The following is a 21049-nucleotide window of genomic DNA, read 5'->3' on the forward strand; positions in this document are numbered from 1 at the left end:
AATCAATGAATCATCACCCACTGTAATTGATCGGATTAAGTAAAACAAGTTCTGAGTGAGGAAGGGGAGTTGTTTCAAAAATAGTTTATTAAAGATGTTCATGCTTTTTGTTTACAAAGCGTCATAACAATGAGCTTTTTATATAAATCTGAATCCTTGATTATTTGAAATTCTTCCGGAAAAAAAGCACAACATTGTGCCGAAAGCTGTTCCCAAAGACGTTTGTGTTGTGTAGTGCTAACGAGTTGTTTTCTCATGCAATGCATCTTAAGGACAGATTTTGATTTAGCTCGACATTTACAGCAGTATTATACTGTACATGCTCCCAGAGATATGTTCAACACTAGAGCTTCTGCTGCATCATGGGAATACTCTCATCATTTTAATGTGCTTCCAGCAGAGAGAGTTATTCGACTACTTCTGCTGACCTCAACAACTAATCGATTTTAAGCTTTTTGAGACGCAAATATAAGACACTAGTGTGAATTTATTTTTTCTTTTATAAAGGTAATGAGTAAAATATCTTTATTGCTTTCTCGTCTTTGTGCTTATTGCTGTCCAGAAAAATGCGCAAATGCCAGAGCTATAAAATCATATTCAATTTACAAAGATTTGAGGTAACAACATTTCTACTGTGTCTTAGTGGTGAATCTCGAGTATGTTAGGGCCCCAGGCAAGAAATAATTGGGGGCCCTACAACATTAAATCACCACTTTGTCTGCCAGTGACCCGACACTTACTCCTTATCCTCTTTTTTCCTGTTTATATGTTCTCTCTTAAAGACAGATAATTCCTCTTCCTTTAATCTTTGGTGACTTTCATTGACAAACTTTGGTTTTCACAGCAATAATGCACCCCATGCTTAGCAAGGCATCAAGAGTGAGTGCTGTCAGATGGGACCCTTAGGGAGGTTTCTGAATGTCATTGCAAAATTTGCACACACTGCTCTTGCTCATCATCACCATTTACCAAAAACAACAAAAACATATTTACATATCAAATAATAAATATATCATCCTAATTACATTCAAAAGCTCCTGTAAGGGTTTTTTAGCTGGTTATACGACAGTGATATTAATATCAATGCTTCTCTTGCACCGGGGTAGATATCTGACAAAGTGAAAAGCTGCACGATGCTGAAACAGCCTTTAATAACATTTTCAACAGCAAATATATAAGTGATACATTTGACTGTTAAAAGAAATCAGGATGATAAAAAAGCACCACTTAACACATGTACAGGACAAAATTAGCAGAGATAAGAGATAGCACTTTGTCCACAGGGGGGCGCCAAAGTTGACACAAACCGAAAGTTCCTTGCAGGAGCTTTTGATGTTCATCTCTTCATCTTTGTTTTACAATCAGAATAGCAAAGATAGCCCTTTTCCAGTCTCTTATAATGTTTGTGAACAAAGGAGAACCACATCTCTGACATGCCCCTAAAAGCTGCTCAAGTACAGTTCAAGACCTGAATCATCTGCGGCTTCTTTACTTTCAAAAACCAAATATGTCTTGCCAACAAGTAAAGATGAGAAGAAACAAAGATCAGGATAAAGTCAGACAAATGTATCAAATTTTCATCTTTCCAAAGTTCTTACAAAACAAACTATTTTGGCATGAATACACAACTTTAAATAAAACATCAAAGATATTATGGCTGCAGACAGATGTTTTCCCAGTTATATTTAGGAAATATGTGATATTAAAAGTCATTTTGCCATTATTCATTCTTGATGCTGAAGTACATGACATATGCTGGTGTAACCTTCTTTTAACTGCCAGGATAATAAAAAGGAGACTAAAGTTATGGGTTTATTTCTATATGTAGCTTATGCTGGCTGAAATTTTAGGAAACGTTTGACATAATTTGTGTAGGCCTAATCGTCGTCTTGTTTTTGAGGCGAGATTAGTTAAACATTCCAGAAAGGTCACTGGGGTTCAATATGGCAACTGGTCCATCTGGTCTGGGAGAGAGCAACTAAAGAAGGCACAACAGAGCAGACGGGGTGAAAAACAAACTCCTCACACACGACCCAGCTCCTCTAAAACATGTAAAGAATGTCACCTGACGGGAAATTTCACCTTCACGCAAATTCTTTAACAAGACGTGATTTCAAAGACCGGGCGAACCTGTCTGACACAAACCGATTCCTACAGCGTCTTCTCTGCTGTAGCAGAAGCCGAACTCGTGTCATTCACAATAAACAAACAGGAACCTTAGCCTTCATGTGATTTCTGCTTCAGCCGTGTCATCTCCATGTTGGTCCTTACAGCCTTTGAGCAAAGTTCTGTTTTGTCTTTGTTAGCCAGTTCTGATCCACCCACCCATCCTGGTCTACTTCATAAACTTGACTTAGACTTGTGAGAAATTGAGCTTGTGATTTTCCAGCAATGATACATAAGTCTTGTATCACACTGGTTCTCTGTATTGGGTATTACTCAAGTCTATCAGAAACAGAATCACAAAGAAAAAAAAAAGACATAGGAACTATATAAAGCTGTATAAAACATGGGCGCAGCCTCAGTGATGTCACCCATTGGTTTCTGAAGAAGCACTCTGAAGCCAAGCGATTCTGCTTGCTGTATTAGAAATGCTAACTCTACCTAACTTTTGATCGATATAGAAACAGATAAAGAGGTGGAGTGAGACGGGTCTTCAGCATTTCAGCGAACAGCTACAATGCACCTGCTTGTCAGTCACAATCTCTTCAAACTCTTCCTCCTAATATGAAATGAAAGTAGAACAATGATAAGAAAAAAACACCCTTTGTACATTTTATACCAGTAAAGAAATTAGTTATAGAGACAAAAACATTTTTTGTACCAGGCTGTAAACATGTTTATTTCCACTGACCTAATGGGGAATCCTTGGCTTTTGGAGAAAGCCTCAAGTGGACACTTGAGGAACTGCAGTGGCCTCACTTTTCGACACTGAAGGTTGTTGCTTTATTAGAACATCTTAAAAATAAGCAACCATTTGTTGTGCTTGAATAGTTTTCATCAGCATTGAAAGCCTAAGTTATGTCTGCTCAGGTTTCACAATGACAACATTCCTGTGTACAATGAGGCACAATATGACAAATAGTCTATAGCTCAAATGTAAGCTAACAGGCGACACTAGAGGACTGTGGTGTAAAACCTAAAAAAACAACTTTCATTTTCCATTATGACGGCTGCTAGCATAATGAGCAGAGTTGATACTTAGACGACAACCTGGACTGTTGGACAATCATGAGTACTTCATACAAGCCCAGTAAAATGCTGCTCGTGAACAATAATATTGCATACAAATATGTGCATGTTTAACTCCTCAAAGCATCACAAGTATAAAGAAAAACAAGTAGGAAAACATTCTGTGTGTGAAGACAGAAAACGTAAATTTCTAACAAATAATGTAATATAGACAAAATCATCTTGTTTGCAATCCATTTAACCACCTGACCGTTATCGTGAAATGCAACATACAGTACAAAATGTAGTTTGGTAGAAGGTCAGTCCTTTCCATCACTTCTGTTCTTCTCCTATTGGTCGGTTGGTTTTGATTTGAAGGCAGCTCACAGCAGTGTGCAAAGGCCTTTCTTCTTTTTCTTGGGGGCCTCCAGCGCCGCTCTAGTGGCCATTTCAAACACCTCCCTCACGCCGTCCTTGGTCTTCGCAGAGCACTCCAAGTAACCGAAGGCACTGATCCTGTTGGCCATTTCTCTGCCTTCTTCTGGTTTCACCGGCTCCTGCATGGTGATGTCAGATACTGTTGTTACGGACTGTAAACTACAGAAGCGTATTGCATTCACTTGAGAAAAAAAAAAGTTCTGTTTTACTGTTTTACGTTTATCTCAGAATGACAAGAACATTTTGTACGAAAAATTTAAAATCTTTTGTTTTTCTTGAATTAGTGAGATTGTTAGGGATCCACTATTCAATTAGGAACTATCTTGATCATTATTATTTTTCGGGCAAAAACTACAAACATTTTCTGGCTTACAATTTATTCATCTGCTGCTTTAATCTGTTGTGCGTTTCAGTTAAAAGAAGAATGTGCGACTTTTTAATCCAGTAGATGTCGCCCTTTAGCACCATCATTAAACCAAAACAAACAACAAACTGCTGTTTGGTGACACCTCCGCTATTCAGAAGCCTCCGCTCTCCTACAGCGACACACCTCCAACTGGAAGAGTTATCAATTAGAACGCACCATTTAGCGCAAGCAGTGGACAAAATTGTCCTTTGCTCAAGATGATTTCCTGGGGTCTGCATTGTTGTGTTAGCAGGCTAATGTTAGCACACTTTTGTTAACTCATAGCTTCATATTGCACATGAATTGACACAGAATAATCGAGATCTAAAGACACTTATGTGACATCCAAATAAACAGCGAGTATGTTATTTTTATTTTTTCTAGTCCTAGACTAAAACAGCTTTATATGCAAGGCCCTCCCGTCCATGTAAACATGATGTAAACACAGCCCTGACAACAATACAGCTGGCGGGACTCATGCTTCTCACTCATTGTAGACAGTAATGACTCAGAGAGACATTTACAGAGGTTATACTTCTGCTGTATTTATGTGTAAAAATGTTGCACATTCTTCCTTCAATTTAATGTGTTTGTTTTTGACCATGAGTCGGAAAAACAAAACACGCAATTATTACAGAATGTCTTTGAGTCGAAAATAGTGAGTCAGCTATAAAGAGCTATAAAAATGAAGAACATATTTTTAAAACAATATAAACTATTAGAAGAAAGATGTAAACATGTTCAGTCCATCCACTTCCCAGAGATTTATTTTCTATAATGGCCATAAGTAACCTGAAAGTCACCATTGAAATTAAGGATACAAATTGGGTACCAACGCCTAGGTACACTACTTCATTAACTTTTAGCTACGTCCCTGTCATACATGTTCAGCCACCGATGTACGTGTGACCATGTGAAACTGATGACTTAGTGCTACTCTTTGTCGAATGGTTCCTGGTTTCTACAGAAAGGAAAAAGCTGACAGAGGCCCCTGAACGAGCTGGAGACTTTTGTTAACACGTCTCTATTATCAGCTGGACCTGGAGACGGACAAGAGAGGCGGCCTTAGTGCTGTGACGCCGTGAACTACAGGCTGCTGTCATTATTGTACGAGTGAAAGGACTCTGACAGCCTTTTCAGAAAGCTGTCACTGTTGGAACCTCTGGGGAAGTTACCTTTTAAATGACAGACAGGTGTAAAAAAATATATATAAATATATATATATATATAAAAGGGGGGAAGAGAGCATTTTGATTAATGTTCAAGAAAAATGTCTATGGTGGATGTTTTTCTCCTGAGGTCGGTAAGGATCTTTGAAGCAAATTTAAGGTGCTGGTTAAACACAGGGGCTCAGTCAGCTCATGCTGCTTCTCTGTATAAGAGCAACTGGCAACCCTGAGTTCCCTTCAGGTATAACTAAAGTATTTCTGAATCAAACTCTGAGTTATACAAATAAAACAAACATGTTGTATTTACGATATCACGATGATACTGTAAAAAAAATGCTGTGTTGTGTTCATCACACCGGTATCAAAGGGTTACTTGGTAATAACCAATACTCAACCGACGGTATTGGAAAGGAAAACTGGGTATGGAAACATCTGTATTTTTATTATGTTAAGGTCAGGTTACACTCATTCAACAAAGTTATCTCTCATTCAAGACAGGATGTCATCATTCCCACTTAGGGAAAAAATATCAAGCAGAAAAATAAAAAAATGTCTGATGATTTGATGCTATGCTACACCTATGAATGCTGTTATGTGCTAACTGTAAGAAAAACTAAAATGGCATAATGACTTTTGCATTAGTGCATTAGTCTTGGTCTTGGCTTGAATTTGAACTGTTGAGTTGTATTCAATGGAAATGATAAGGAAACAGTGCATCTATTCCCCGGACAGAAGTGTAGAGTAACCATACTTTTATTTGAGGCTATATTAAAATGAAGCAGCTAGTTTTAATGCAGTGTTATTGTCAAATTCAGCTCCCAGTGAGGCAATACCTTTCATGGATATGTACATAAATAATTCAGGTTTAAGTGCCCGACTATTGAAGAGGTTCCTACTTGCCCTTGATTACCCTCTTCCTCTGTTCATTGGCCCTCTGAGGCTTCCGTACCTGCTTCATCTTAGCCAGCTCTCTCCGCGTGTGCTCATCGTTCCTCAGGTCCTTCTTGTTCCCCACTAGGATGATGGGGACGTTGGGACAGAAGTGCTTCACCTCGGGCGTCCACTTCTCAGGGATATTTTCTGTCCCGGGAGAGAGACAAGAAGTGAGCTGAAACACTCGAGACAAAGAGGGAAGGAGGGGGCTGGGCTGGAGACAGGCTGTGCAGAGTCACAGAGCAGAACACTTCTCATGATGGATTGCTCTGCAGACTGCTCGAGGAAAAAATGTTTTTAGCTGCACTAATCCTGTTCTCCATCAAGGCATTAAGATGTTTAAGAACAGCTTCCAAAGCTCGTATAAACTGACTGGACAAAATATCACTTTTACACTTTATAAATCATGTGTTCTGTAATACAAACCACATTAGTTATCTTCCTGTACTGCTGCTGTCTCAGTCTGGTTTATCTTACAAAAGCTAAACTGTATACACATATTGAAAGTTATACAAATTAAGCATTTTATTCATTTATTTATTTGACCCTTTTTGCCTTTACTGTACAGGGAAGCTCAAGAGAGTCAGGAAATGTTGGGTGGAAGGGAGAGGGGCACGACATGCAGCAAAGGGCAGAGGTCAGATTAGAACCCAGGGCCGCTGTGATGAGGACGAAAGCCTCTACACATGGAGCGTGGACAAAAGCGATAGCCTATCTAGCGCCCCACAAATTTGGCATTTTTAAACAAGTTACTAGTTTTTTACCTAAACTGTCGGGGCTGTCGATGGAGAAGCACATGAGGATGACGTCTGTGTCAGGGTAGGAGAGAGGCCTCAACCTGTCGTAGTCCTCCTGGCCTGCAGTATCCCACAGCGCCAACTCCACCTGGGAGAAATCAGAAACAAAACAATGAGGAGAAGTTACTGAAAAACAAGTTAGAGTCAGGCCTGTTTAAGCTCTTTTAAAATAATATATAACCTGCACTTATAAGCTAAAAGCAAGTTTATTGTATGGACCTCCCTTTACTGTTATGGCCTAAACGAGCTGGTCATAATAAATGTATCGCATACTGTGAACCTTTGCAGTGAAAATGTAAACAAAGGCTTTTCTGCAGCATGCTGTAAGTCGCTTCCTCTGACACCGACTTATCGACTGAGGTGGCAGGCATCAAAAATCACTTTACAGGAATAATTTATCTGCTCGCTGATTGCCTTGTTTGCTTTGTATGTAATGAAGAGGCATTAGTATGGATTCAGCCTGTTTTTTTTAAAACCAGTTAAAAACTTTTACCAGAAGTTTAAGGGCTGAAAGAGAAAATGAGTTGTCTGTCCAGTGAAGAAAGAGATGTTGCTCATCATTCCACATGAACACACAAACATAGAACATGTCATGACATCAATAGTGGTGACGTTTATTGTCTCGTTCACTGAGAGCCTGAGCATACTGACAGTATGACGTGTGCTGCATCTGAGATATTTTCCCAGGGGCAAGTGCTTCACGTACCAGGAAGTTGAAAATGTTACGTTTACATAACCTCAGGAGGACATTTAGCTCCACGTGCTTCGCATATTGATCATAACTTTCCACAGCTGCTTTCGTTCTTTGAATTCCTTCTTTGGATATTTTGCTTCTCATCACCATAATCAGCTTCATGAGTCTGTAATGTTGTCTGCGTTGTGGAAATGAACTCAGGGAATGGCCTCATCCCGTCACACCACTGATTAATTCAATTAGGGAAAGTGGGAGATTAGCGAGCATCCATCCAGATACCTTCTGTCCCTGAGCAGGCATTAACAGCCGGTCTTCACTCGGCTCTTTAGCTGACTCACTATTTTCAGCGAAGGGGTGGAAGTTTTTAGAAGTTTTGAATCCTGAAACTTTACTGAATGACAATAGATGCTGCTGAGCCCACAGAGAGCAAACGCATCAGTCAACTGTCCCAAAATAGCCGTTTGCAGAGGCAGAGGGTGGGAGGTGGCAGCCGACGGGAGAGATAGCATGAGCAACCAGAGCGATTATGTTCCCACCGGACCTTTTCGTAGGCTGAAGACTTCGGAGAGAAAGAAGGGGAAAAAACAGCTATTTTAAGAGACTGCTCAATCCTCGGAAGGTGAGAGAAAGAAATGTTTTTACCCTCGAGAGGGGAGGAGCGGGGGGAATCAGATTTAGGGTCTGAGAACAAAATCCAGCTGGTTGTGTAATGGGATAATTCTCAAGGGGCCAGTGTCCTTTTGAAAGAGGAAGGAGGGGTAACTTAAAGGGGGATGACACATATCTGTACCAAATTTATCCCAGCTAGACCACTCCATCATATTTCCCCAATTACTTTACATTTCAGGTCCAGACCACAACAATTAACCCCTCCTTGCCTCCCGGTCAGAACCAGGACAGGAAATGAGAGACGCTTCTCGAGCAGATGGAGGAGGCAAGAGGGTCTTGATGTGAGGAGGGGGATTGCCAGGAGACATCGTTGTTCCTTGTCTGAACAGGAAGCTGGGAAGTAGAGTCATTTCCTGTTTTGCCAAGCTGTGATCCTGCAGCGGTGGTCGGCTCAAGAGAACAAAACCCTTTGACATAACAAACCATCTGCAGCTAAGATTCGACCATCGCTGAGTGGCTCCTGTGACTCAGAGTCAAGATGTTACACAAACTTTGGAGAAGGACTTTAATGGTTTCATAACCCTGTCTTCATCTGCAATCACTATCCACTTGCTGTGTGGCAACTTTTATGAACACACAGGTGAACAGTAACAGGAGAGTCAGGAGTCAGGGAAAGCAACACGTTTTTTTGAAGTGTGTGAAAACATCTGAAAATGTAAAAGCTTTGTTAAAGTAGAATTAATGGCTGAACTGTTGTATCTAAACCATTTTATCAGAGTGTCCAAAATGTATTTGTGCTGACACAAATTCCCAAATTGGATCAAAAAAGTCACAACAATACTACAAAAGTGTGTCATTTAATGAAACTACTCATCTAGAACTGACAGATATTATATCTATGAAAGATGTTTTTCTTTTTTAACAATTAGTTGAACTGCTTTCAGGACCTCAGCTTGTTTGTGAGTTATGGATTTTTTTCAGTGCTCATAGTTCAAGAGGTTTATTCAGGAGTTCCTTCTTGAAGTCCTCCAAGTCCTTCTTGGACTGGTCATGGACGTTATCAGAGCTTATGGTGCGTTCCATTTGATCTCAGAAGTCGGAAATTCCAAGTTGCCAGTCTGATACGTCATCAGGAACGCCCTCCTAAAGTCAGAATTCCGGATCGGAAACTCCGGAAAAACCTTCAGTAGCCCGAGCCTAAAATCCAACATGGCTGCTACGTGAATCAACTATTATAGCAACTATATTGTGTTTATTAGCAACGTAGTCCTCTTTTTGTTTAATCAAATCATCACACTGATCTGTGGACATGTTTCGCCTGCAAACTATTGTGTAGTGTGTTGTTATCGCCTGGTATAAGCTGACAAAACAAAGGTACACCTGGAGGCGGCCATGTCGCTTGTCCGACTTGTTGCAAACTAGTAACTGGGACTTCGTTAACCAAGGTAAATAAGACTAACTCAAGCTAAAGGTACTAAAGAGTCTAAAAACATATTGGTAGGCTTTAATCTGAAATCTCCGTCTGTTATATGATATGAAAGTTAAAGATATAAAATGTACAAAAGAAGACCTCAGACAAACAAAGGTAGGATAACACAACAGTGTGATCTTGTATTTTACCCTTGATACCTGTAACTCACAATCTGGGAGTTAAACAACGCTATTTTTTGTATTCCCATGCCTTCTACATGAATCATTGTTGTCAACACTGTGTAATCCGACTCATGACTTTTAAGATAGTTGATAAAAACAGAAAGACTTTCACACATTTCCAGGCTGCTTCTTCTGCTGTCAAATCAACAAACCTTTTTACAATCGACCTCGATGTCAGCGATGTAGTTCTCAAACACTGTCGGGACGTAGACTTCAGGAAACTGGTCTTTACTGAAAACAATGAGAAGACATGTTTTCCCACAAGCTCCGTCCCCGACAATCACCAGCTTCTTCCGGATGGCTGCCATCTCTGTTGGGAAACAAGAAAACAAAACTTTGTCACTAACAGACGACAAAAAAAACAGGCTGTTCAGTGCCAAATTCATCAGCAGTACCACAACAGGAAAAAAATAATCTTTATTTCCATGGGAGATAAAACGTGTCATGCTGCTGTAGAAACAAGCCAAATAACACTCTGTTTTTGAACTTTACATGACAGATGGTTAAATTATGTGAGACTGCAGAGACTGCAGTAGGAACACGAGTCAGATCAGGGACACAATGTTGTTCAAAACTTTCTGCTCGTGCTGTGTGACTCCAAAGCGACCGCTCTGACATCTCTGACTGACAGCAACGCATCACATTACACCTGAGGGAGGGCTCCTTGATCTGCACGCTGTCACGGGCAACTGCAGGCACAGGCCTCGGATCCCCCAATGCCACATCATCAAGACTACAAAAGCTTCATAAAGAGCAGAGGAGGGGAGATAGTGGAAGGACAGGAAGAGGAGGGGGTGTTGAGACAAGTAAGGACATGAAGGAATGTGTTATCAGGCTTCTGCTCCGCCCTGTTTGTTTCCCTCTGCAAAGTGTGGAGAAAGAAAAAGCGTCTGGGAAATCGGAGCAGCTGGTAAAGTACTCGTATGGAGATAAAACACAGCCCTTCTTTTGATCCCTCCAGATGTTTTTTTTAGTTCTCTTAAGGAACACTCTAATAGTAGATGATAACCTATTTATCTCCAGATAGACAGCTCTGCATTAAAAGAAGCATGATCACAACCTGTACCTCTTTATATTAGCTGTAGTATTAGGAGAGCTTTAGCATGTGTGTAAATCAAAGACTGTTTAAAATATGTAGATGTTGCCCCCATGACATCACTCATTGGTTTGTGCAGCCCCTTTTTGAAGTCTTGAACATGCATGTTTATGATAGGAGGGATTTGCATTATACTTCTCTATTCTGGATGACTGCTAAGCGTGGTAGCAGCTTGTCAATCCCAGGCAAATGGTAAATGGACTTGAGCCTGTATAGCGCATTTCTAGACTAATCAAATTCACACACCGATGCAATGTAAAGTGACCATCAGAAGTAACTAATCCCATTCATACACATGCATACGCAGCTGCCGAAGCAGAGGGAGCGGTTCAGGGTTGAGTGTCTTACCTAAGGACACAGCGGGCATGTTACTACAGGAGCTGGGGATCGAACCCCAAATGTTCTGGTTAAGAGATGACCGACTCTACCAACTGAGCTACAGCCCTGCCCTAAAATGTACTTCTCCTCAACCTTTGTCTTTATCGTAAATGGGACTGTAATGGACTAAATTAATACCACGCTATGTTGAAGAAGACTTGTAACAAGTGATTGAGACCATAAACTCATGAGGAAAATGTTTGCTGAGTAAATAAAGCAACTGAATAAGATGAGTGGCCCCCTGCTGGACATTAGAAAGTAAGCAGGTTAAAGGCTCTTCTGCATAGGTTTCACTTTTGGAACTTGAGGCTAAGTTGAATTCTTATATGCAGCCTATGATGTCAACTCTCATTTAAGAATGAACTACCCAACAAACAACAAAAATGGACAGGAAATCGGATAGGCTATCCCCACGGGTCACCACAAAATCCTGAACTATGACGGCTATGGGCTTTGTCAGAGATGGGGTTTACTGGGGTTTAACACTACCATGTTAAAATGAACTACTTTGGCTGTGTTACAATAGGCTCCTGGTAGCTGCACCCCATTGTTAGTTCTTTATGTCATAACTTTGAACACAGTTCCTTTTTGAGTCCTTAAAGCTTCAAAGATTTACATGTTTCCACTCTGAAGTGTTGCTTGTTTAGGTTAAAATATACACGATAATATAACATCTGTATGATGTTTCAATGGTAGTATTTAAAGTAGAAATGTTTACTGGAGATAGAAAAGGTAAGTACATGTTATTTATTGGTGTGTGCACACAAACTTCATGCCATCCCTGCATAAGTCAGTGTTCCAGTTGGGCCAACCCAGTCACCCCTGGCTGCTTGCTGTTGTAGGTCAAATAGAGGCAACTGTATGTATCACAGACTGTTTGATAACTAGTTAAAAACTACTTACAGGAACTTTCAATCTTACAGCTATGCTTCAGGCCTGCACGATGAACCGAGAAACATTTCTGCAATAAGCCCAGACGAGAGCTGGTTGAGTGGGTGCAGGCTGTGAGGGTATGAGTTTGCTGTGCACCTGATGGATGAGCTGAAGCCCTGCTGCCTGGGAGCAGCTGTGCATATAGTCATTTGGCTCCTCACCTCATCCACTTTCTGCCAGACAGTCTTGACAGCAACCCTCTTCACGAGGGCACCCACTTATCAGGGGAAATTAATCTTTCAGTGCTGCGGGGGAAAACTTTGGTGTCGAGCCTGCCCCAACCGCCCACTTCAAGTGTCTGTTCAGAGCCATGGCAACGACCCTTTCAGTAAGAAGCATCAAACCAGTAAAATAATCACAAATATGGACTGAAGTTATTATTCACTCTATTGTTGGTTTGGCAGCAAACAGGTGAGCAGATTGGTGTCAATAATTTCATCTACATGGCTGGTTACCATTTGGTTTTCTTCCAAGGTCCACTTTGTTTTATAACCAGATCTGAGCATTTATAGTAAACACATTACACAGAGAAGCTAAGTCAGTCTTCCATTTGTTTTGTAGGACACAATTGAGTGCACATACACAAAGAGAATTAGACGGACATGTTATCATACAGTGATTCTGCAAGAAGAATTGTTCCTCACTTCTGTGATTCTTTTCAAGGAGAGCGATCGATGCAAATCATGTTTTAGCAGAAATAATGAAGCAACAGCGAGCAGCCAGTTAGCTTAGCTAAGCTTGGCACAGTGATTAGAAACAGGGGGAAACAGCTGGCTTTACGTGAAAAAGAGGCTTTCCTGCTTTCTGTTACCTAAGCCTATAAAGTAAGGGTTGTATTGTCAAACTGCCTAACCAGAGCTAAGAAATCAGCAAATACTCACGTTTGAGAAACTGTGACCTGAGACTCTTTTTTTATTTAAATTATAGCTGCTTTTAACATATCTCAAATAAATGTGTACCAAGAGACCAATCTTATCTTTCACTGCACAAATGAGTAGGGGAAATTATTTTTTTAAAAAGCTCTTAAGTCAGAGTGAGCAGAGAGAAAAAACAACAGACACAAGAGAATACAGTAATACCCAGCCATGTTTCCATGGATATTTGGCATAACCAGTAGCCATCCTGAATATTGTGGATGTGTTTTCTTGTTTGACAGTTTTATTAACATCTTTAGTAACTGGTTTGTCAACATTTTCTTCTTTTTGCCAAAAGCACAACTCCTTCTGCTGCGGTGTGTTCAGTTACAGCAGCTCAGAGAATCAAGTTTGAGTTTAGGCTGCTTCAGCAAAGTGTCATGCTCACACCTGTTATTTCTACTTGTTTAATGAGTATTAACGAAGTGAGCAAAATCTCCTGAAATGTATACAGTGTAAATATCACCATGCACTTACGCGTCCCTGTATGTTAAACAAAAACAGAATATTTACTGAGAACATAACAACCTCTGTTTCCCTTCTATAAGTGGACATATTGATTCCGGAGAAACTGCAGTGTCTTTTGATTTCCAGGAAAGAGCCAAGGGTACCAGAGATTGTCCTGAACTACACGACGGGTTCAAAGCCAAACAAGTGGGAGACAGCAGCACTGAGGCCTCAGAGGCTCACCCTGTGAAACAAAACAATCCACTTCCTGTTCTGCGAAGCCGGGGAGGAGCGTTTGGCTGCAGATGTGTTTGGACAGGCCTCAGCTGAGCCGGGACACAGAGAGGGCTGCCAGAGGCAAAACAACACACGCACAAACACGCACAAACACGCACACACTCCTACATACATTATTACTTACGTGCATTCACTCTGCAGTGATATTTGGAGATGATTCACAGACATCTTGACATATTGGCAGAAGGGAATGATGCTTGAAAATGTTGCATATAGTCCCTCACTGTGCCCAATAATTAACCCCCATATGATTGATTCAATAGCTAATTTAACTGCTAATGGTTACTAATGACTGCAACAACTGAGGGGGAACTTAAGATGGCTGTGGATTAACAGTATTCACCAAGCAGTCATGTTTCTGTGATGTCACGCTCAGGAAGCTTAAATGCTGTTGGTTCCAGGTTATAAGTCGTATAAATTTGAGTTACTGGCAAATATTTTGCGTTTAAACTGAAATTCAAATAGAAATGCTATTTGACTGGTGAATAACTCTAATAATATCGGCACACTTTGCGATAAAATTAGCCGATACTGATACTCACTGGATAAGCTAATATCGTCCCATATTATCAGCTATCCAAGTAATCGGTCGGGCACTAGGGTAGAGGTACTCTGTGGTGTATCAAGTAGAGGTGGGGGAAAAAAAAAAAAAGATTTATGTAAAAATCTAGATTCTTATCTTCTGAGATTTTAAATAGATTCATTATTTCCAAAAATCCTTTTTTGTTTTTTTTCATTAATCAGTCACTCCCTGCTAAGCGCTAATGCTAGCGCTTCAACTCAGCAGAACGCTAAATGGAGCAGCAAGAAATTTAGCCAGTCTCACAGATGACTGGAGTAGATCCTGAAGTATTTACTAATTCATAAACAGACTTTGAATCATGAATCCAGAATTGCTTTGAATCGAAAATAGATGCAGAATCGAATCGTGAGACACCCAAAGAATCCCAGCCCTAGTGTCAATATCAACAATTGATACCTCATATAGTATATACAACTGACTTACAGGAACACAGGAGTACAACATTAAAGAGCGTTTGAGCTCCCCAAACATAAAAATCATGTGACACTCCTCCTGGCAGGAGAACAAACGAACTTAAATAACAAATCAAGCCTGTTAATCTTGTTAATGGCAGAAAAAAAACTTCTCTGCACATCCAACCCAAAGCCTGATCTCACCTGAATTCACTACTGGATGAAATGTGACGCCGAGAGATGAACCCTTTTCATATAAGCAGTGACAAAAAAGAAATACTTCAACTTTAATCAGTCGCCTTGAAATAACCATAACTCAGTTCAGGGTGCAGGCATTTCCTTTCACTCTACAAAACATAACCGAGATTTATCCTGTGGTGGAGAGGAGTGTGCTAGAACATATCCATTTAGCCTTCAGTCATGCTGAGGTAGACAGAGGACGAACTGTGAGACAGCAGGAAGCACCTCCTCCTGGCTGGTTACAACAACAGAGAACAACTTAACAAGGATAGAAAAATAATACTGAACAGACTGAACTTTAGTCAACCAGTCCTTCATAAGAGTTTTTTATTTATGAGGGATAAACCAAAAACATTTATCTTTTTTTTAAATGCCAAATACCAAGAAATTAAAATACCTAGACTTAATCATTGGCTGATACTGATGAGAAACCTTCCAGTACCAGAGAGATAAAGTGGTACCCAAACTTGGAGTTCTTCTCACACTATTCAAATATGGTCGTTCAATATTAAGAAATAACTTTTATTTAGTTCAGTGCCACAACAAACTCCTATTCCAACCTAAGTGTCACATTTATTTGTAAGACTAACACACCCATAAGCACAATCTTTTGGTTGGATGTTAAAACACTTCCAACCAACATCTTCCTAAAGCTTTCAAGTCACATCACCATTGTTTTTTTTATTATAACACATTAAATTATATATAGTTTGAGAAAGAGAGAAACAAGCTGTGCAAAAGTTAGCGGCAGCTCAGCTGGCAGTCCTCATATAGACCCATCTATACGCATTAAAAAGACACCGTAGCACAAAATTTCTTCTATTAAATGTTTTTAATGTTTTCAATAACCTGATCTGCTCTGTTTTCAAGAGAGAGAAAAATGAGACAGCATTACCAACATATTTACCATAGGAGGAACCCAGACCTAAAAACAAGCAGTAACTACAAACAAGCTTACATCAGCTCAGCTCACAGCCCCTCCTGACTATGCCTGCCTGGAAAAACAGTAACACAGACTTTTAACAGGATTTGAAGTCGTTCAGTGTTTTTCTTTATACCAATTTTAAATAACCTGTTTGTTTGTCTTGGAGAGGAGGAGACCTCTATGCATGATTTATCGACCAGATTCAAAAACAGGAACGATTAGCAAATGGAGGGTCGGTTTTGAGACAAGACCTGTTAAGTTTAGTTAATGCGATGCAGCAATAAAACACAACTGAACATACGAGAGTCCAAAGGGGACCTCCCGACTAATCATTTTGAATTGTCTACTTTAGGGGTTTCCCTGCTAACTCTACATCAATGCTATAAGATTGCTAGCATTGTTGTGTGGCCTCACTCATTAAGACTGAAGGAAATAACCTGAGTTGCCCCCAGCAGCAGCTCAGCTCACAGCCCCTCCCGACATCCAGATAATCCACCACAAACAATCTGATACTTTACTAATCTGTTAAGGAATTTACAAATCAAATCTGCCAAACATGTGCTGGTTTCAGCTTCTCATTTAGAAGGATTGACGTTACCTCAGTAAACATTTAACACTTTACGGGTATGGAATTTAATCAGACTTCACAAGTTCAAGACGCGAGTTTGTCGTCCAGGAAACCACAATGAATAATCTTATAAGCTTAAAATCCTCATAATTATACATCAAGAAAGTAGACTTTAGGTGGAGACGGAAAGATTTCAGAAATGTAACAAGTGGGGGAGCTTTCAAAGTGCTTGTGAGTTCATCTTGTCTCTAAACAATGAAGAAAACTAAACACTCTGAAACACTGGGCAGCATACATAAACGTGATCCACACTGAACCCAAGGAGCCATTAAAACATGGGGAGAAGAGAGCTAAGCACCATTACTTCCGACAACTATTTGAGTAATGCCCCGGGTTAATGAACACAGCACCTCTCTCCCTTTCTCTAAGGAGGTTTCTTGAAGCTTAGGGGCCATAAACAGTTATGCAACACACAGTGAGCGGGGAGTTAGCACGGGGCAGAGCGTGACCCTGTGACCAATGAGGTAGAGCTGCCTTTCAATCCTCACACGCGTTCAAACTCAACAACAACGCTGAGCATAGACAAACATCCAACCAATAAAAGGCCTGTTGTTTCTAGGATGATGATGAGGAGGAAGACTTTTTTTTTTTTCATTTTGTTCTGATATTGTTCAAACAAGCAAACATATTACAGGAAATGAGCCCGAGATTGATCATTTTATTCGTCTTATTGGCTTCCTATGGGTCATTGTTGTTTCCAACAAGATAAAAACTCAAACGTCCAGATTTACAGATCAGCTGATATCAAAACTGAGAGGTTATTTCCTGGATTGTTGGTTTCATCACACAGGAGTTGTCAAGCAGCTCAGTATCACCAGATAAAGGCTTCATAACTATCAGAGCAATAAAACCTAGGCTGGACTGTTTGTCAGTTTGACAGATAATGACGCACCCAGAGATTACAAGTCTATCCTAAATCTCGATGGAACAATGTTACATTTCTTTTACAACAGAATAAAAAATGACTACTGAACTTGAGAGACATTTTTACAGGGACGTCATCTAGCATGCTTGGCTCTTCAATTACAACTTATTTCCAAGAAGGTTGTAGTGTTTTTTTGTCTCATGAGAGACGAGCTGGCTGCCAGACTTAAGATCTGAAGGCATGCAAGAATTTACCTCACCTCTGTGAAGTCTCTGCCTGTGTGAGAAGTGGGCCAAAGTTCATAAACTGGCAGTGAGATAGAGGCTGAGACAGAGCAGAGCGCCTGCGGCACCGGCTGTCTACACCCCCGTACCTCAACCTGGACGTAAAAACATCTCATCTGACTAAATCTGAAAGGCAATGCCATCATATGACACATCTGCGACGACGTTGGATGACAAAAACAAATCTAAGCAGAATGCTTTGGGGTCTTTTCAGATGAGCACAATAACAAAAAAAGACTCCTGCAGCCTCATGTGCATTTAAATTGAAATGTGATGTTCAGTGCGCTCTCTCACACGGCAGCAGGAAAACACACACAGATCAGGTCAGCCTCTCACAGTCTTCGGCTCTATGTTACAAACACTGCAGCGCCTTAGTCGCACTGAGTCATGGTTTTACCGGTACACCCATGGAAATGATCAAATGTCCCAGCAGTCAAACCAGCCCATGGAATATCACCCAGTATGACATATTCCTTAATGCCTCTTACGGGGAATGATCTATTATAACCATAATACAGCTAGATTCTCATTCTGTACATAAAAAATAATTAAGCTTTAGATGGCAGTTTTTTTCAACAGTTTGTAAAACACTTATTTTCCTTTTTGCTGGGCGAGAGATTTAATGAATGACCCCACTGTCATGTCTGGTAAATATAAATTTAAATGATTTATTTCATCTTTATTTTACCAGGAAAAAACTTGAGATTGAGATTGAAAATGACTTTTTCATGAGTGTCCTGGCCAAGATCAGCACACAATGTTTCAGACAACAACGAGCAGCCATACACACAAAAACAATAAAGATATATTCAGGTTACTGCAAGAAGCAGCCTAGCTTACCTTAGCATACATAAATCTCAGTTAGCCTCCTTACAGTGACGGTCTTCAGTTTTAATAGTGACTTGTAATAGTTTTGGTCTATGGGAATTTATTTCAATGCAATGCCAGTAGTGGCCATTAGGGCAAATAAGCAAAACATAAAGAGTTTACTTTTCTGGTGCTGATGGGTATTTTTTTTCTTCTAAAATAGACAAAACTTCAGATATACTAAAGAAACTTTTTTTTTCCAAAACAGAAATAAGATCATTCCTGAGGTTGAACTATTTATTTTAGGTGGTTATGGTATCCTGGACACTATGACTCAATGGGCCTGTCAAAAAGAAAGCATCACATCTTGTTCACTTCTAACCACAGCATAAACAGGAATCTTCAAATGAATCGCCTGCAGTCTTGTCATGGTTAAAGACATGAATTTATCATGACTTTCACACTTAAGACACTAACACTAACCGTCTCTTGCAGCCTTTCCAGAGGAAGTAGGGCAGGATGAACAGGTTGAGTCAGCTGCTGGCTGCTGGAGTGTGATGATCAAACTCAAAGACAAGAAGCAGAGGATGCACTGCTCCGAAACAATGGACACCTCATGACTCACCTCTGTTCAGTAACTCGGGTCAGAAGCAGACAAACGTAGCAGACTGGCCCTTTGAGAGGACTCTACTGGACACTACTCTATCTCGAGTATTTACATAGCCATCGAAATCTGCAGCTTATTATTATTTTCTGTACTAAACGATACATTAGTTGGTCTGTAATGTCAACAGAATTTCTTAAAGAAAAGGCAACACTTTTAAAACTGCTTTTCTTCCCCCACCAGCTGTTCAAAGCCAAAACTATTCAGATATCGTTCAAGAAAATTAAAATCAAAAGTTCACATTTTAGAACCAGCATATGGAAAAATTAATTTAGCAAATACGCTGATTTTCTGTTGGATGACTCATATATCACTCAGCTACTGTAAACAAGTGTTTTAAAAAAATAGATGATACAATATAAGGGGGTGGAAATATGTTTTACAAAAAAACAATTCAAGGACAACAAATGTCTATCAGAGAGGCCAGTCAATTTAAAGAAGACAGTATTTCCTTAACATGTCAAAGTTCAAGCGACTATCAGCTTGATGAAAAAGGATAGATAAATAATCATTCATCCCGGCCCTGTTATAGGCCTATGTACAGCATAAATACATTGAACATAGTGATTATTATGTATTTCAAAGATGCTGACAACACTTTTTTTTTTTGCAAGTTCTGCCCAAACTAAGATTTTGAGTTCATACTTCATATTTTATTTACACATATAAGAGAACTTTTGTGATTGTAATAATTTACATACAGTAAATATTAAGTCCTGATGAATGTGGCCCTCCTATTTAAATCACATTTAGATTTCAAGGTAAATTATACCCTTACATTTTACCCTCCTAGACCTGTTTTTGAAAATGATATTGACAGTTCAAACAATGCTCTCTAAGACACGGGAGGTTTATTACTGGGAGGAAAATGGAAGTGTTTCCAGGAATAGAAACGCTCATTAGATGATTTGCCATGCGGAGTTTCTTATTGAGGTCGCACTCATTGAACAGACTGTTCAGACCAACAAGATCTCATGTGCTTCCGTGACTTTCAAACTATGCCAACAACGAAGATATCAACAGTTGTACAGAAACACTACCTGACAACTATCAGACAACCTGGATCCACTTGACTGTAACATTCACACCTCCAATGATTTAAACTACTGACTGAACTAGAAACATGCGAATATCAGTCTGAGGACGATCCACCTTCTCCTTCTCTCATCCTAGAAAGTGAGCTATAATTAGGCTGTCGACTTGTGTCAATTTTCTTTATTTTTTTTATCAAACTGCTGCGTCTGTTTCATATTTACCTGTCGCCAGCCAGGTGAGAGTTCTTCTTTAAATGTTAATCCCCGCTTGTTGGCTCCTCTTGATCGTGACACACTCACGCACACACTCACTTCTTGCTGCAGTATTCGCTAATTTCACAGAGAGGGGGGCTGAGGAGCGGGGCAGGCGAGCAGGATCCTCCCACCCACACCAGCGACAAGCTAGACTAAACTAACATGCGACAACTTCCGTTTAGGGCCTTCAACATAAAAAGGGCAAGTCGTTCAAATTGTAAACCTATCATGACCATACAGTCTATTATTACATGTAAAAATTTCAGACTTGAGTTCAATATTTGTATTACTAAATTTAGGAAACACTGGCATCTTTACTTCTTTCTGTAAAATCATACAAATCACCAATTGTGTAAACTGATGCTTTTAAATAGGAGTAATGTTAACATAAAGCTTGAGAGAAACTTAATTCAGAAAATCTAATATCTTCTTTGCAG

General features: G+C 39.9%; 1 protein-coding gene across 1 annotated transcript; it reads right to left on the reverse strand.

Annotated features, from left to right (window-relative positions):
* Window positions 1-1132: 1132 nt before the first annotated feature.
* On the reverse strand, window positions 1133-20730 carry LOC132978232 (rho-related GTP-binding protein RhoA-D-like). The gene is made up of 5 exons (XM_061043365.1): window positions 20580-20730; window positions 10023-10180; window positions 6882-7002; window positions 6134-6264; window positions 1133-3728 (listed from the first exon to the last, which is right to left on the reverse strand). Exons 2-5 carry the CDS (start codon window positions 10176-10178, stop codon window positions 3555-3557), a joined length of 582 nt encoding a protein of 193 aa, XP_060899348.1. The 5' UTR covers window positions 10179-10180; window positions 20580-20730; the 3' UTR covers window positions 1133-3554.
* Between the last annotated feature and the right edge of the window lie 319 nt (window positions 20731-21049).

The sequence above is a fragment of the Labrus mixtus genome, chromosome 7 (genome assembly GCF_963584025.1).
Source record: "Labrus mixtus chromosome 7, fLabMix1.1, whole genome shotgun sequence".
NCBI lineage: Eukaryota > Metazoa > Chordata > Actinopteri > Labriformes > Labridae > Labrus > Labrus mixtus.

What these genes read in the sequence shown, in the direction of transcription:
- LOC132978232 (XM_061043365.1), bottom strand. Translation starts at nt 10,178, where the DNA reads ATGGCAGCCATCCGGAAGAAGCTGGTGATTGTCGGGGACGGAGCTTGT. An exon ending in TCGAGGTCGATTGTAAAAAG is followed by an intron (nt 7,003 to 10,022) that starts GTTTGTTGATTT and finishes GATTTCTCCCAG; the next exon opens with GTGGAGTTGGCGCTGTGGGA. An exon ending in CGACAGCCCCGACAGTTTAG is followed by an intron (nt 6,265 to 6,881) that starts GTAAAAAACTAG and finishes CTCCCGGGACAG; the next exon opens with AAAATATCCCTGAGAAGTGG.